This window comes from Eutrigla gurnardus, assembly GCF_963514095.1.
Source record: "Eutrigla gurnardus genome assembly, chromosome: 20".
Classification (NCBI taxonomy): domain Eukaryota; kingdom Metazoa; phylum Chordata; class Actinopteri; order Perciformes; family Triglidae; genus Eutrigla; species Eutrigla gurnardus.
This window is the reverse complement of record NC_139931.1, coordinates 22,062,097-22,077,237: the sequence shown is the minus strand read 5'-3', so window position 1 is coordinate 22,077,237 and position 15,141 is coordinate 22,062,097. Positions and strand designations below refer to the sequence as shown.

General features: G+C 45.6%; 1 protein-coding gene across 2 annotated transcripts in view; it reads right to left on the bottom strand.

The window, feature by feature from the left end:
- Positions 1-682: 682 nt before the first annotated feature.
- The window catches only part of LOC311030463 (junction plakoglobin-like), a 202,183-nt gene continuing 187,724 nt past the window's right edge, over positions 683-15,141 (bottom strand). Inside the window, exons 16-17 of one of the 2 annotated variants that reach the window (XM_084036224.1) lie at positions 4,046-4,185; positions 683-3,062 (exon numbers count right to left, since the gene is read on the bottom strand). In XM_084036224.1, coding sequence (XP_083892350.1) covers positions 4,049-4,185 — 137 coding nt within the window. In that variant the 3' untranslated portion in view covers positions 683-3,062; positions 4,046-4,048. The remainder of the gene's footprint in view (positions 3,063-4,045; positions 4,186-15,141) is intronic. The other variant, XM_084036225.1, reaches the window with a different exon arrangement.

The following is a 15,141-nucleotide window of genomic DNA, read 5'->3' as shown; positions in this document are numbered from 1 at the left end:
ATGCTAAAGCAGGGTTGCCAACTCTCACACTCCTGGCGTGACACTCACGCTTGCCGTGACAGCGTGAGATTCATCGTGAAAGCGTGAGTGTCACGCCAGGAGCGTGAGTGTTGGCAACCCTGGCTAAAGGAAATCTGAAAGGATTATTATCATTATTACTACACTGGGAATTCTAAAGGCTGCTCACAGATTGTTAATGGGTTCTTCTTAGAACCTTTAACTGAGGGTTTCTAAAAGCACCGTAAGAAGTTCCTCCACAGGTTCAATTTCAAAAGCTCCTTGAGGGTCTTGTTGTTTAACAATAGTCAGGATGCACGCCACCGTCGTGTTTGAATACACAACAGTGAGATGAAGAACAAGGGGAACGCTTGTGCACACAGTTCTGCTGGTTCACAATACACCAACGTGTGATAGAGAACTACAGTTGTTTTATTTCCTTTTTGGGTACTTGCTATGTCATAAAGCAAAACTGTAGAAAGAGCACAATTATTTGTCTTTTTATCTTTGACAATGAATCCTTTACCATTTTCATTTCAATTTTAATTGAATTTTTTAAATGATAAAAAGGTTAATGTGTACACACCACACTTTTAATGTAGGCATGTTAAATCTTCTACATACTTTGACAATCCTCCATGCCAGCATCATAAATGTATCCCACAACAGTTGAAAATAACAAAATTTATTGATGTTCATTTTCAGGACAGTAAAGCTATGGTAGATTGACTCACAGTGCTTGATAAGTCATTGTGGTTGTGCTTTTTAAACACTGCGGGCTGATGACTACAGTAACAGGCTTCTGTTGTTGGTGTTGCAAACAACAACAGCAGCCCGTTACTGTACAAGCACAGTTGCCCCAACCGTTTACGATGTCCAACTGCAGCAGACCATATATCCTGTATTATGACGGGACGGTTCGATAGAAAAGTTGCTGCACACCAACCAGAGACTTTAATACATGCTGTCAGCAGCAGCAGTATTATGATGGTATATTACAGTTTGCAGAATCCACCCCTCAACTCTGTTACCCGCACATTTCTATGATCCACTCACTTTAGAACAACAATCATTTACCATTACTGTACGTGTAAGCATGGTGATGTACATGTACATGTACATGCCACAGAAAGCAGTGGCCCATTTCGACCGGAGACATGTGGGGTCTAACTAGGTATCACTGGAAAATCTGATGCCGAAAGGATTCCTTGTCCGTTTCCTGTGGACATTTGCACAGAATATCCACTTCGTAAAACTGAGGAGAATACACAGTGGGATTTGTAGTCCATTTCCTGGTGAAACTGACTGGGACACTGGGATATGTAATCCAGGTCCTCATTGAGGTTTTCCAAATGGCCATGTCTTCCAAACCCAGATGTCCCTTTTTTCTCAGTATGTAAAGGTGAAGAATATTCCGATGAGTTCACAATACTACCATGCAACAAACACACATGGACACCCTCGGACATGTACACTGTTCAAATACATAGAGGAGACATCTAAAAGACAGCAGCTGAAGGCTGGGAAACATGGGTAGCTTTTGGTAGCAATGGTGATTCCACATTATACCGAATCGGGGACAAAGTCTTTTCCTCTTAAAGGTGCCAGTTTCCATAGTGCATCTTTTTATGATGTCAGTAAAACACCTGGTTCAACTGTTTTTAGACATTGCTCAAAAACATTAAGGGTGGGATCTGGTCTCATGGCCCAGCACTGTGCATTCGCCAGAGGACACCAGAATGTATGCCATTGGCACCTTGTTCTTTTCATAGCTGAGAGCAGGTTCACACTGAGCACATGTGACAGAGATGGGTTGCTCCTGGTGCAGTGGGCCCTGGGTTCCTCCTGGTGCAGTGGGCCCTGGGTTCCTCCTTTTGCAGTTGGCCCTGGGTTCTTCCTGGTGCAGTGGGCCCTGGGTTCCTCCTGGTCCAGGACTAGCCCAGCCTCATGTGTCCTGAGTGTGTAGGTAGTTCCTGGCAAAAGGCATTGATGTAATTGACTGGCCCTCACGTTCCCCTGACCTAAATCCAACTGAGCACCTGTGGGACATTATGTATCAGTGCTTCTGATGCCGCCAAGCACCACGACAGACTGCCCAGGAGCTCACTGATGTCCTGATCCAGGTCTGGTAGCAGATACCCCAGGATACCATCCACCGACTCATCAGGAGCTGCCCAGAGTTGTAAGGAGTTCATCCAGGCAGAGAAGGAGATGGAAATCTTCAACCCTCAACAGGTTGATGATTTTGGGTTGCATGGCCTGGTGTTACATCTGTTTGTTCAACAAATTACACAATGCACATCGCTGAATGTCGCATCCAAAGGAGCTAATTGAGCTAGCAGAAAACGCTGCAGGGACTATAGAGCCCAACAAGCCTGGGAACGCCTCAGGGTCCCCCAAAATGAGCTGGAAAGTGTTGGTGGGGAGGGGGAGGTCTGGAATGCCCTCTTAAGACCTGGCCCCAGATAAGTGGAGTACAACATGGAAGGATAAAGATGTTCAACTTCAAGAATTCGCTCATCAATATCTGATGTGTGATTTAAGCGTTCTCTTAATGTTTTTGAGCAGTTTGTATAATTATAATTTAATGGAACTTCTTAGTGACTAATATAGGTGTTTCCCATGAGATATCCATGTGTGGGGAACAAAACCAAACAACTAAAATTACAATATCAGCAATAACGTCATAACATTTCAGCAAATTCAAATTATTTTTAAGTAGTAAATCCTTTCCAGATGGAATGATAAAACTCAGGATGTAACGTAACACATTCTTGCCTAATTTGATTGCTTCAAAAAGTTACCAGTGCAGACAATGCCTCAAAAACTTCGGACATCCCTCACTTCCCCACAGTAAAACATTATAACAAAGTTACATATTTCATTTACAGCAACAATAAACCTCTTTTTTAATATGCAACCTCTTTTCATAGTTCTTGATTGCCATTTCCCCCACCCATTGGAAAGAGCTGATGTGGTTCAAAACTCTACATATTCCTCCATTCGTTCCTCCAGTCCTTCTTCATTTAATTTATTTTATTTTCCTGCAAAAAAAAAAGCAAATACTATATATATATATATATATACATTGAGACAACATTAAATATGCATTAATTACACATACATTAAAGCTCTGGTCTACGATTTGAAAGATCTGTCAATTGAGCTAAAATTCATCCAATAGTAGTCATGCGGTCCACATGTGGGGGGGATTGTGGCGAGCGATCGCCGACTAGTTTGGGATCGGGGACATACTGCAGTAGTGAGACAAATTCGACCGGCACCCGCTGCATTTACACGGATAATGTGTCATTCATGGCCATAATAAACACTATTACTGCATTGTACATGTTGTGGAAGTCCCGGACACACCGGGAAACTAAACGGCGTCCTGTCTGAGTTTCTACCCGGAGGGGATGTTCCCATTCAGTGTCTATGTAAGAAGCCCTGCATACGGCTTTGCGTCGTGGCGAGTTTTGAGAGACGGGGCGCCGCCACCCGCAAGCTCTCGAGAATCTTTTAAACTGACTGTTGTCGATCTGGCACTTCAACATATACAAAGCAGCAAGAGTTTGTTGTTGTCTATGTGGAGGGAAGCACCACCTCCTCTCCAGCGAGTCTAGTCCAGGTGATGCAAAAGAATACAACTGATCCTGTGGTCAAACTAAAAACAGTGTATCGTCAGTGATGCAGCAGAGACAGCTAGAGACCTGATAGGATGGCCACCTGTCACTCAAAATGGCAATGCCCTTGATTTTACCTTTAACATAGCATAACGATGGCCGAAAAGCAAAACCTCCTATCTGCAGGATTTTCTGATTGGCAGATTTCACTTTGGATGATAACAAGGAAGGTTACAACAATACCTAGTCTGTATTGTTAACATATAATATAGTAAGATAGAGAAATGATTTATTCAGAGGAGAAACTGAAGTTAGTTTGGCAGCAAACTATTTCTCAAGTTGTGAACAGTGCAACATTTGAAACCAAGTTTTCACAAAACATACGATAATTAAAGTGGTTCCAGCACAGTGCTCTGTGTGTTTACCTGTTAGAGGGGTTCAGGGTAGGCCTGTCTGGGGTCGTAGGTCATGTCGGGGATGTAGGGTTCGTGGAGGTCCGGATCAAGAGGCAGGCTGTCCAGAGGCAGGTCAGTGTAGCCATAGGGAGGGTACGAGGCATCTAACTCTGAGACACAGACACACAGACAGGTCAACCAAACACATTTGATGGAACATACATTTAATTAAAAATGACTAAGTGATAGTACCCAAACTATGTCCTTTTTTGTAGCTGAACAAAGATACAATGTGCTCATTGGTGAGCTTTAGAGGTGTTGCTAGCTGTTTTTAATTTTCACAAAAGCCCTTTATTCCTTCTTCCTGTCTCTATGCTAAGCTAACCAATACCTGGACTGTCGCCATCTTAGGTTTTGGTCATTATCCATCTTGTTTTGCAACCAGAAGTGACACAAGATGGTAGAGCTGTGTGCAACAAACTTTGAATAAGAAATTTTTAGCACCAAAAGGTTATCAATTCACTTTGATGAAGTAAAAACACACAGTGACAGGGTTAAAGTTGTAGGACAAACACACAGACAATTTCACTATGTATTTGGCGATTGAGGCCAGAAACTCATGTTTACCATGTTTTAGGATTTAATATCAGATAATCATATTGATTTATTCTGTTTGACTGAAACCTGGCTGTGTGATGAAGACTATGTTAGCTTAAACAAAGCTAGTCCTCCCAGTCATATTAGGGGCCGTTCGTTATTTATGGAATGGACCACCGGAGGAGAATGGGGGGGGGGGGGGGGCGCACTGGTCGTCCATTGCCTGAATTTCCATTTGTTAATAACTATCACACCGGACGCGATAGACACGAATGGAGCGGCAACTCTACATTGAAAATCAATGTAAATGGCGCGATGACACGCGATTCAGGCGGTGGCGGCGCGAATGGAGCGAATAAAGTTGAAAATATTGAACTTTTCAGGCGGCATCGCGCCGCGACATCCAATCAGCGACGAGTTCAAGCCGACAGACGGATGGACAGGTGCTCCGCAGCTGAGATGGACGGGCTGCATTCCCAAACAACCCGACTCCGAGAAGACCGGACCCCGGCGCGACGGGGGACGTTACCAGCCTCACACCATCCACGGGCTGAGCCTCAATCAGAACGACTCAGGCCCCCGAGCGACACCGGGCAAGCGGTCTTCCGTACGCCACATTTCCCACGTCCGGCCGTCAGACGGGGATTCGGCGCTGGGCTCTTCCCTCTTCGCTCCCCACTACTGAGGGAATCCTGGTTAGTTTCTTTTTCTCCGCTTAGTAATATGCTTGAAATTCAGCGGGTTGTCTCGTTTGATCTGAGGTCGTAGTCGAATGTGGCCCCGACTCTCCCTGGGGAGAGGTGCGAGGGACGTGGCTCCCGGAGGAGGCTCACGGACTCTGGCATCGGGTACCCCGAGGCGGAGGAGGAGTGCCGGCGCTGCCCTCGTTTCCCTCGCTGCCCTTGTTTCCCCCGCTAGAGCGGCACCAGTTCAAAAATGAGCGTCATGCACGAATGAAGCGAATGACGCGAATGACACAAATAGTCCAAAATGACCAAGCAGCGCGATACAAGCGTCTCAAGCGATTGTATTCACGTCTATCGCGTCCGGCGTGAACGCCGCATCAGACATTTAAAGTCATCATGTTTTACTGGTGTACACAGTTTAACGACATTGGGACTGTAGCAACCCACTGGAAACATCACTGCCTCACATAGCCGCGGTAACAGTGTTCAAGGCATCCTCCCAATCTTCAACAGTTAGCGTGTGCAATGTCTGGAGGCTTTTCTGTCCAAATTTGAGGTGAATCAGGCCAACACATGAGGAGTGCATACAAGTGTAAAAACATGATATTTCCTGTGGCTCTCATCAAACGTGTGAAGTTTGGACCAGATTGGTAAATGTACACTTAAGTAATAACAGCTTCCAGTATTGTGGCCAAAGACCAAACTTCATGGCACCGGCCTGGCCACGCCCTTTGATTTATGTAAGACCATTTGATAATTTTTCATCGTTGAGGCCTTTAGAACAGGCTCACCAAGTTTGGCAGGTATCGTATCAACGGTGTAGGAGGAGTTAGTTAAAATATACTGCATGAAAAAGGCAAAAAATCACTTAAGATTTCACATAATATGCAAAATGTCTTTTTCCTGTCGCCAGTAGGTGGCGCTTTAACCATGAGTCAATATTGCAGACCAGACGTGTTCAGTGTGTGAATGTTTGGTGAGAGTGTAGGGGGAGTTAGCAAAAACGTGTTTTTCACAAAATTCAAAATTTTGTAGTCCAAATGGCAATTTTGTAGAGCACACTTGCCTGCATATGTGTACAAAATGTCATGTCAATTGGAGTTAGTGTGTGTGGTATGGCCTTTAAACCTGTAGGTGGCGCTAGTGTGCGTGTCTGAATATCCATCCATCGTCTACCACGATGCGTTCAGTCTCTATTCAGTAACAAATAGCATTGGGCGATATTTTTAACGTTATAATGATGTGTTCAAATGTAATCGTGTAAAATTAAGTTTCTGGTGAAGATAAACCCAGATGTTTGCAGGAGATGTTTCACATGAATATAACAAAAAAATATTTTAGAGAGAATGAATGAGAAAAGGCTCAGTTATATCTGTTATTTCTGGAAGCGAAACTAAACATCACATTATTGAAGGGGAAAGTATTCACTGTAATGAACTATTAGGCCGTAAGGTGAACCCTGTTATCGTTTTATTCCGCTCTGCAGTCTGACATCTCCACAATCTTTAGTTCATAAAAATAAATATTGGTGTAGCACGATCACGTGTCAAACCGTGCCACCACCTGAGGCCAAAATATTGCGTTCTGAAGAAACTAGTTCTGCATAAAACATAGACGCATGGATAATCGACTGGAATTTCAGCTACAACATTTTTTTTGGTAGCTTAGCATGACATAGCATGAATTTGCGTGACAAGCTGGGTGTCGTCTGCATAAGAATGGTGATCCAGTGTATAATGAGAACAGAAGTGGTCCTAATGCTGAGCCTTGAGGGACACCCGTGTCCAGAGAAGAGGGTTTGGACATAGAGCCATTCCATGTGGCCTGAAAGGTGCGATTTGTCAGGTATGATGTGAACCAGATTAGAGCAGAGTCAGTGATGCCAAGTTCAGCCAGGGTGGAGAGAAGGATTTGGTGGTGTCGAATGCAGCAGATAGGTCTAGGAGAATGAGAAGGGAAGAGTGGGATGAGGCTCTGGCGTCCCGCAGGGACTCAGTCACCGTGAGGAGGGCCGTCTCAGTGGAGTGAGCCATCCTGATGCCTGATTGATTAGGGTCAAGGAGGTTGTTCTGTGAGAGATAGGATGACAGTTGGTTGTAGGTGGCATGTTCCAGGGTTTTCGAGAGGAATAAAAGAAGATTCCCCAGTTTCCCACATTTTTAGTACATTTGTGTTTTCTATTTTATGTCTGTACATAGGCTGTGTACATTTGTATTCTGTTGTATTTGTCTGTGAGTCACACTTATTTTTGTTATTTTTTGTACCTTTATTCCTGCTGAGGTTTATCAGACCAGATCAATATTGTAAATAAGAAACTGTTCTTAATGTTTTATCTGGAAAAATAAAGGTTAAAAAAAGAGAGATAGATAGATAGATACAGGTATGTAGTTTTGTGTCCATCTACAATGCCCTCTGTGGTTTTCTCTGATGCCAATATGGTGGACATCACCAACAAAATCCAGGAAGTCGTGACGTCCTTCCCCTCGGCTGACTCACTCCTTCTGCACATAGGCACGTATGACGTTGGTAAACAGCAGTCTGAGTTATTAAAGAGTGACTTTATCCAACTGTTCAGGGTAAAACTCCTTCACTGTAAGGTCAGTATCTGCAACCCCACCCTCCAGATTGCTAAGTCTGAACACCTGGCTTCAGTCTGCATGCCGCAGACACAACGTACATTTTATTGACAAGTTTGACCTTTTCTGGCAGCGTAGCGATCTTTTTGCTGTAGATGGACTTCATTTAAACTTTTCAGGTGTCCGTGCCCTCTTCTCCAACCTCTCCTACTGTATCTGTCATCACTGTAGTTGCTGGGTCCCGTATGGTTGGGACAGATCCTTTAACAAGGGTCAGTGTCGAGGCAAAGCCAGCTTTTTTCTCTGATCCTTGGGGCTGGCGTAGCAGGCAGAAGACAGGCGTGGAGCAGGCAGAATCTGTTGTTGAGGCCCGAAAGCTGGGTCGAATGTCGTGACTGAGACAGAGCAGACAGGTCGGGGACAGGCGGGGTCAATACTGGGTAATCCGTCTGAGAAATGCTGGAGAGACTAGTACTGGGGACATAGAACAATCTGGCAATGAGTGCAGGGTGGAGAGGAGTATACTCAGCTGATTAGTGATCAGCAGCAGCTGCGGTGAACAGGTGAGTGGAGTTGAGCTGATTAGGGAACGGGACAGTAGGAGGCGGCGGAACGTGTAGGCGGGTCCCCCGTCAATGAGGGAAGGAGGAGGAGGCGTCACAGGAACCAAGGCACTCTCCAGAACTGGCTTTTCCTTGAAAATGGTAGATGAACCCGCATGGACCGGGGGAGCTTGACCCGCACGGCTGCCGGTTTGATGACCTTTTCAACCTCAAAGGGCCCGATGAACCGTGGGGCCAGCCTCTTGGATTCCACCCTCAGGGGGAGGTCCCCGGCGGAGAGCAAGACATTATTGACCCGTTGATATTCCAGAGCCTGGGAGCGGCGATGGTTGGCGGCAGATGCGTAGCGGCCAGCGGCTCTGTGGAGGGCGGCACAGGCCTGGGTCCAGGTCCGATGACACCCGTGGATGAAGACTTGGACCAATGGGCAGGAAGCCTCTCTCTCCAGAGCCGGGGAAAGAGGCCGCTGGAAGGTGTAGCATTGAAAGGGGGAGAGGCCCGTGGCAGAGCTGGTCAGGGTTTTGTCCGCTCCGTCTGGCCGTTGGACAGGGGGTGATATCCTGAGGACAGGCTGACAGTGGCTCCCAGAACTCCCTCCAGAACAAGGCGAACTGGGGGCCATGGAGTCGGACGACGTGGTTCAGCAGCAGCTGGGCAGTCTCCTTGAATGATGGGAGCTTGGTTAATTATATGATGTGGGCCATCTTACTGAAGTAAGTCAGTATGGTGGTGTTGCCGCTGGACAGAGGTAGACTGGTGACAAAGTCCATGGAGATGTGAGACCAGGGGGATAAGGAACCAGTAGTGGGTGCAGGAGACCAGCAGGAGCCTGGAGCGAGGTCTTTTGTTGGTTGCAGGTAGGACAGGCATTGAGGAAGTCCCTGGGTCCTCTCCCAGGGAGGACCAACAGAAACAGAGCTGGACGACCTCCTTGGTTCTCTGGATACCAGGGTGAAAGGTGAGTTGGGAGCTGTTGGCCCACTGCAGGACCTCGGACCGAAGATCGGCACGAACAGGCAGTTGGGAGGGCATGAGCTGGGACCGGGTTGATCCTGGATGGCGGCTCTGACACTTTCCTCGACCTCCCAGGTGAGTGTGGTGACCAAGCGGGAGGGTGGAAGGATGGTATCAGAGTCAGCAGTCCCCCACCCCCTCCTGGAACTGCCGGAACAGGGCGTCGGGGTTGACGTTGCGGGACCCCGGCCGATTTGAGAGAGTGAAATTGAACCATGCGAGGAATAGCGAGGCTGCCGGGAGTTTAGACATGTGGCTGACTAGATATGCTCAAGGTTGTTACGTCGTTACGTCGAGCCAGTGTTGCCACTCCTCTAAGGCCAACTTGACTGCGAGAAGCTCTCTGTTGCCAATGTCATAATTTCTCTTGGCCGGGGTCAAACCCCTGGGGAAAAAGGCACAAGGGTGTAGTTTCTGGTCGGTGGGATAGAACACCCCCGACTCCAACATCGGATGCATCCACCTCGACCACGAACTGCTGTTCAGGATCCGGCATGGCCAAAATGGGGGCCGAGGTGAACCGTGTCTTAAGGGCCCGGAAGGCGTCCTGGGTGGCCGACGTCCACCGGAAGGGCACCTTCGAGGAACTGAGGTCCGTGAGAGGGGCTGCCACCGTGCTGTATCCTCGGATGAACCTCTGGTAAAAGTTGGTGTTGAAGCTGCTTACAGGTGTTGGGGATGTAGCAGGAGCAGATTTGGTTATCAACAGATAATTATTAATGTCAATATGATAATCGATATTAATAATTATTTTTAATATATTATTATGATATAATCATAAATATATGGAGCACCACCATATATTTACTGGAATTAGGGAAAAGATAACCAAAAACTGTACTCAGTCTCAATATAAAGGGGTTTTCTACTCACATGCCAATCATCGTGATCATTGGCATGGAAGTAGTAAACAATCGAACAATTAAAAAGGCGTGAAATTCGAGCACTAGCCTTCACAACCTGCTGTTATCCAGTGACATATACACAACAAACACAAGAGACTGCTAGTTAAAATATAATAGATTTATTAAAATCAGTAATAATGATCACAATCAATAATACTGTTATTAACAAAGCCTTATTACCTAACTACCTAAATACACACAAAGCTAAGCTAAAGAGGAAGAGACACGTGGAGTGTGTGTGTCTGTGTGTGCGTGTGTGTATGTGTGTGTGTGCGGGTGTGTGTATATGTGGGTGTATGTGTGTTTGGGGGGGGAGGAAAGGTGATGAGCGAGAGATGGCCGGGTGCAGCCACCAGGTGGCGCTATTCCTCACAGCGTTCAGGGGCGGAACCGCTGACGTAGAATAGAATAGCGAGAGAGAAAGAGAGAGAGATGGCCGGGCGCAGCCACCAGGTGGAGCCATTTCCCTAGCGTCCAGAGACGGAAACAGCTAACGTAGGATACGTGTGGGGGCGGTGTATGTGTGTGCACATGTGTGTTAGCCGGAACAAAGAGAGAGCAGGGAATGCGCGCGTAATACACGAAGGGTCAGTAAGCTATTACCGTCACATGGGAGCTCGTGAATGAACTGGCGTTCGTTCGGCGGGACCCCGGTCCTTTAACTGATGGTAGATCACTTACTGAGCTGGTGAATGTGGCCGAGGTTAGGCCACACGCTGTAACAGAAATAAACTCAGCGGCGTGGGTGCACAATCAGCATTAGAATACAACAATACAGAAAGCAACGGACTCGGCGGTCCGTGATCAAAACTTAAAACACGTTAACAAGAATTACAAGCATATCCTACACTATCGAATCTCTGCCTCTGCCCAGACAATAGCCTCTTACTTTTGTCGATGTGCTTGAGTCCGTCCTATGCGGTGGCGGCGCTTCTTGACGCGGCGGCGACGACGGCTGTGGTTCGCGAGTCCTTGTGCGGCAGCGGAGTATGCGACGAGTCGGTTGAATCCAAACGAGGGCGGGTCGTAGCAGTTATCCTCCTTGCGGATCAACTTAGTTGAAGAAAACAGTTCGTGTTTCTTCCTTCTGCAGGCACACAATAAAATTGCGCAGTGTGGCGATTTGCTGACTTCAGACAAGAGCGGGGCTCAGAGGTAATCCTTCTTGCTGGTAGCTTGGATGAAGAAACAGTTGTGTTCCTCCTTCTGCAGGCAAACAGGAGACCGCGCGGGGCAGCGATCTCCTGTTGTAGCGGTGTGCTACGGTGAAGAGGTGTAAGAGAGAAGAGCGTAAGAGAAAGTTTTAAGGTGGCGCCGGGTTTTATACCAGACGGCTGTCTCTCAGGGACCCCCTGGGGTCCCTGTGGTTGTTAGCCAATAGGGCACCAATTGTGTGACGTCACATTTCACACCTCGGTGAGAGGTAGAACAAGATGGAGGTTTTTGGGGGTTGTAGTTCTTTTCCTTTGTTCTGACCGCATGTGAAGGCTTTTGGCCATCATGCAGGCCGCTCTCTGTTCTTCTTAGTGAGGTCCCAACACAGGAGTCCGGGACGGCCAGGCAGTGACGGCGGAGACCTTGGCGGAGCCCATCTGCACGGTCCCCCTCCCTAGGATATATCCCAGGAAGGAGACAGATGGGGCATGGAACTCGCACTTCTCTGTCTTTACAAAAAGGGAGTTTGCCAGGAGGTGCTGCAGGACCATCTGGAACTGGTGGACGTTTTCTTTTCTGGACCGAGAGAAGATCAGGATGTCGTTGAGGTAGACAAACAAATGTGTTCAACATGTCTCTTAGCACGTTGTTAACCAGGGCTTGGAAGATAGTCTTGGACACAAAGAAGAACCCACCTCCTGCCGGGAACGATGAGGGGTGGATGATGGCCTCCACCAGAGAGTCCTTTATATTATGGTGTGTTCCAGGCAACCCGTAACCCGTGATTTCACAGCTTTCTACCCATGAAAGTGCCCTGGAACGGCAGTCAAACCCGTAACACACTACCCATGAACTCGTACCAGATCAGTGTACTCCCAGTTACAGATATGATTGTGGACTACTACAGGTTATGTTTATCAAATCAAGCCCAAAATATGTCGCAGACAAGAAATCGCTAGTATCAGCTAGTGCTTGCTAACGTTAACGTTAGGTAGCCTAACCGTGACTTGCCTGGAACGCTACCAAGTCGTGAGTCATGACTTGAAGTCGTAACTTACGGTCTAAAAATTGTGCCTGGCTTTCTCTTGTTTAGTAGCATCTATGGGCAGCGGCGATATCTTATTTGAAACAATTAGACTTTGTGCATCATTGTGTCCTTAGATTCATCAACGGTGACAGTTATAAATACACACCACCTATAGTAAGGTTGGCTGGCCCTCTCTTTCTATGGAGGTGCAGTTACTACTGGCATTTGTTTGTTTTTAAAGCTATTCGTGGTAAATTTCCTCCCTACATTTCCTCCCTACCACATCTGAATCCTGGTCTTATCAAACCAGATCCAACAATTGGCTTACTTTGAGGGTTCCTTGTGCGCGATCGCTGCTTGGTAAAAAGGCCTTTATCATCGACGCCCCTAGCACATGGAACACTGCAACAAACCCTAAAGTTAGGCTATTACCAGCCACTGGAAGACAGTAAGGACCTGATAAAAGCAAGATTTATAGCATATATGTTTTAAATTGTTTGTTCATGGTACTTTGTTTTGAAAGTATGGCAGACATTGTTCTAATGCTGCAGGTCTGTGTGTCAACTTGTATGGGAAGACGAAATCATCTTCCCATCCAACTAAATTGCACTCTCAATTACATTTCAAGGTTACGTTTTTTTCCCTAAACAGTTTCTGTTTGAAAACGTGGTTAACGAACAAAATGTGCTACAAAACTACAGAGTTAGTTCTCAGAATTATTTAGATTACAATGACCAGGAAATTGAAAGAAAAGGACACAACAAAACTACATTGTTCTAATGGGACACTAACATCCGTCTCTTGGTGAAAGTCCTGTGTTTCCGACCTGTCCACCGCCCAGACCTCCTCCTGGACTTCCATGGATTGGTTGTGTTTTGTTTATGTATACTAATGCATTTTTGGTATCAAGCTGGATGGACATGGCAACAGTCACCTCCCTTCAGGCCTTTGATTGACCTGTCCCTGCCACACCACTACTAACAGAAAAACGTAAAATATTTTTACCTCAGCTCCTCTTGACCCAAAATGACTTCACTCTCACATTGTGTGTATAGTTGTAGTCATAGTGTACGGAGGATGCTAGTGATGACTCTCTGACCATTCTGTGGCCATCTACTTTAGTCGCCACTGTCGCTGTAACGCTTGCCCCTGGGTGATGTTGGGAATTTGAAATTGTGTTGACTCTTGAAATTTTGAGCGTATTCTAGTCCTGCTCAATGCGTTAAGTGTCCTGAGATGACTTCTGTTGTGATTTGACACTATAAATAAAATTGAATTGAATTGAATTGAATTGAATTGAATTGAAATTGAATTTAGTTTTGGCTCAGTTTAAAAAGAAAGTACCAGATATTATTCTCAACTTTTGCTCCTGGAAAACCTTGGAGGTTGGAGTCTGACAGATATCTTGTGTATGTCCCATGGTTAAAATGCTGAGTAAAATCACTGAGTACAAATACTCGGGTACTCGTGAATTTGTGGTACATTTTTTAATTTACGTGTCAATCTGTACCAGTTCTCCACCCCTGCTCTATGCGAACATGTGTGAGCTGTGACACTGTGTACTGCTGAGTAGAGAGCAAAGAGTCGTCTTCAGTCTTTCACAAATATTAGCAAAGTAATTGAGGACAAAACACATTAAGAATTGCATTGATTGCCCAGACAGTCGACATCCTCATTAGACGGACTACTTCAGGAAAACCCGGAGGCAGCAACTATTCCACACAGACAAGTTAATGGCCATAATGAAAGAATGAATTATCTTTATTTACACTGTTGTGCTGTAAAAAGCTCAATTTAAATAAAGAATAGTCATTAATTTGTTCATGAATTGATAAAACATTGCAGTGACAGTGTCAACAAATAAATAATTAAGTAACGATTCATAATTACAACAATTGTGATCAGGCAGGAATGGGTGTGGTTATAAATATTAATAGCTGTTTGCAGACTGTGTGTCAAAAGAAACTAGAACTATAATTATCCTTCACAATAATTCTCTACATGTTGCCAATCAGGAAGGCAAAACTCATTAAAATACGCAATAAACACAATTCAATCTCCTAAAGTTGAAACTAACTTCATCCAGGATATCACCTTCACTGCATCCATCCATACAACATTAGGTTTCACTGGGAAGGGCTGAGGGTCTATGCTGTTGTTCCTTATTGTGAGAAAAAGTGTTCTCATCTGGATACCATGTATCACCCCTTTACAATACAAGACATATACTGTGTGTGTGTGTAGTTAACATATCATAACAAATGATGGATTATTGGTATATTATAGTAATATTTCTCTGACTGACTGCTCATTATCCTCATGGAAAGCCCTGTTCCTGTATGTGTTTTGTGTCGTAGCAATCATAGACTGCATATAGGTGTAGGAACAACAGCTTCATGATTCTTTCACACTCTGATTTTATTTGATTAATAAACAGAGGATGAACTATTCACCACTGGACAAAATGGAGCGGAGTCACATACTTTGAACTCCTAAATCAAAGCCTCAGCAACATCTCCACACATCTCCAAATGTGAGGAGGACACAGCCCATCAGAGACACCAGACTTTAAAGCATCACAAACGGCTTGAGACTGATTAACA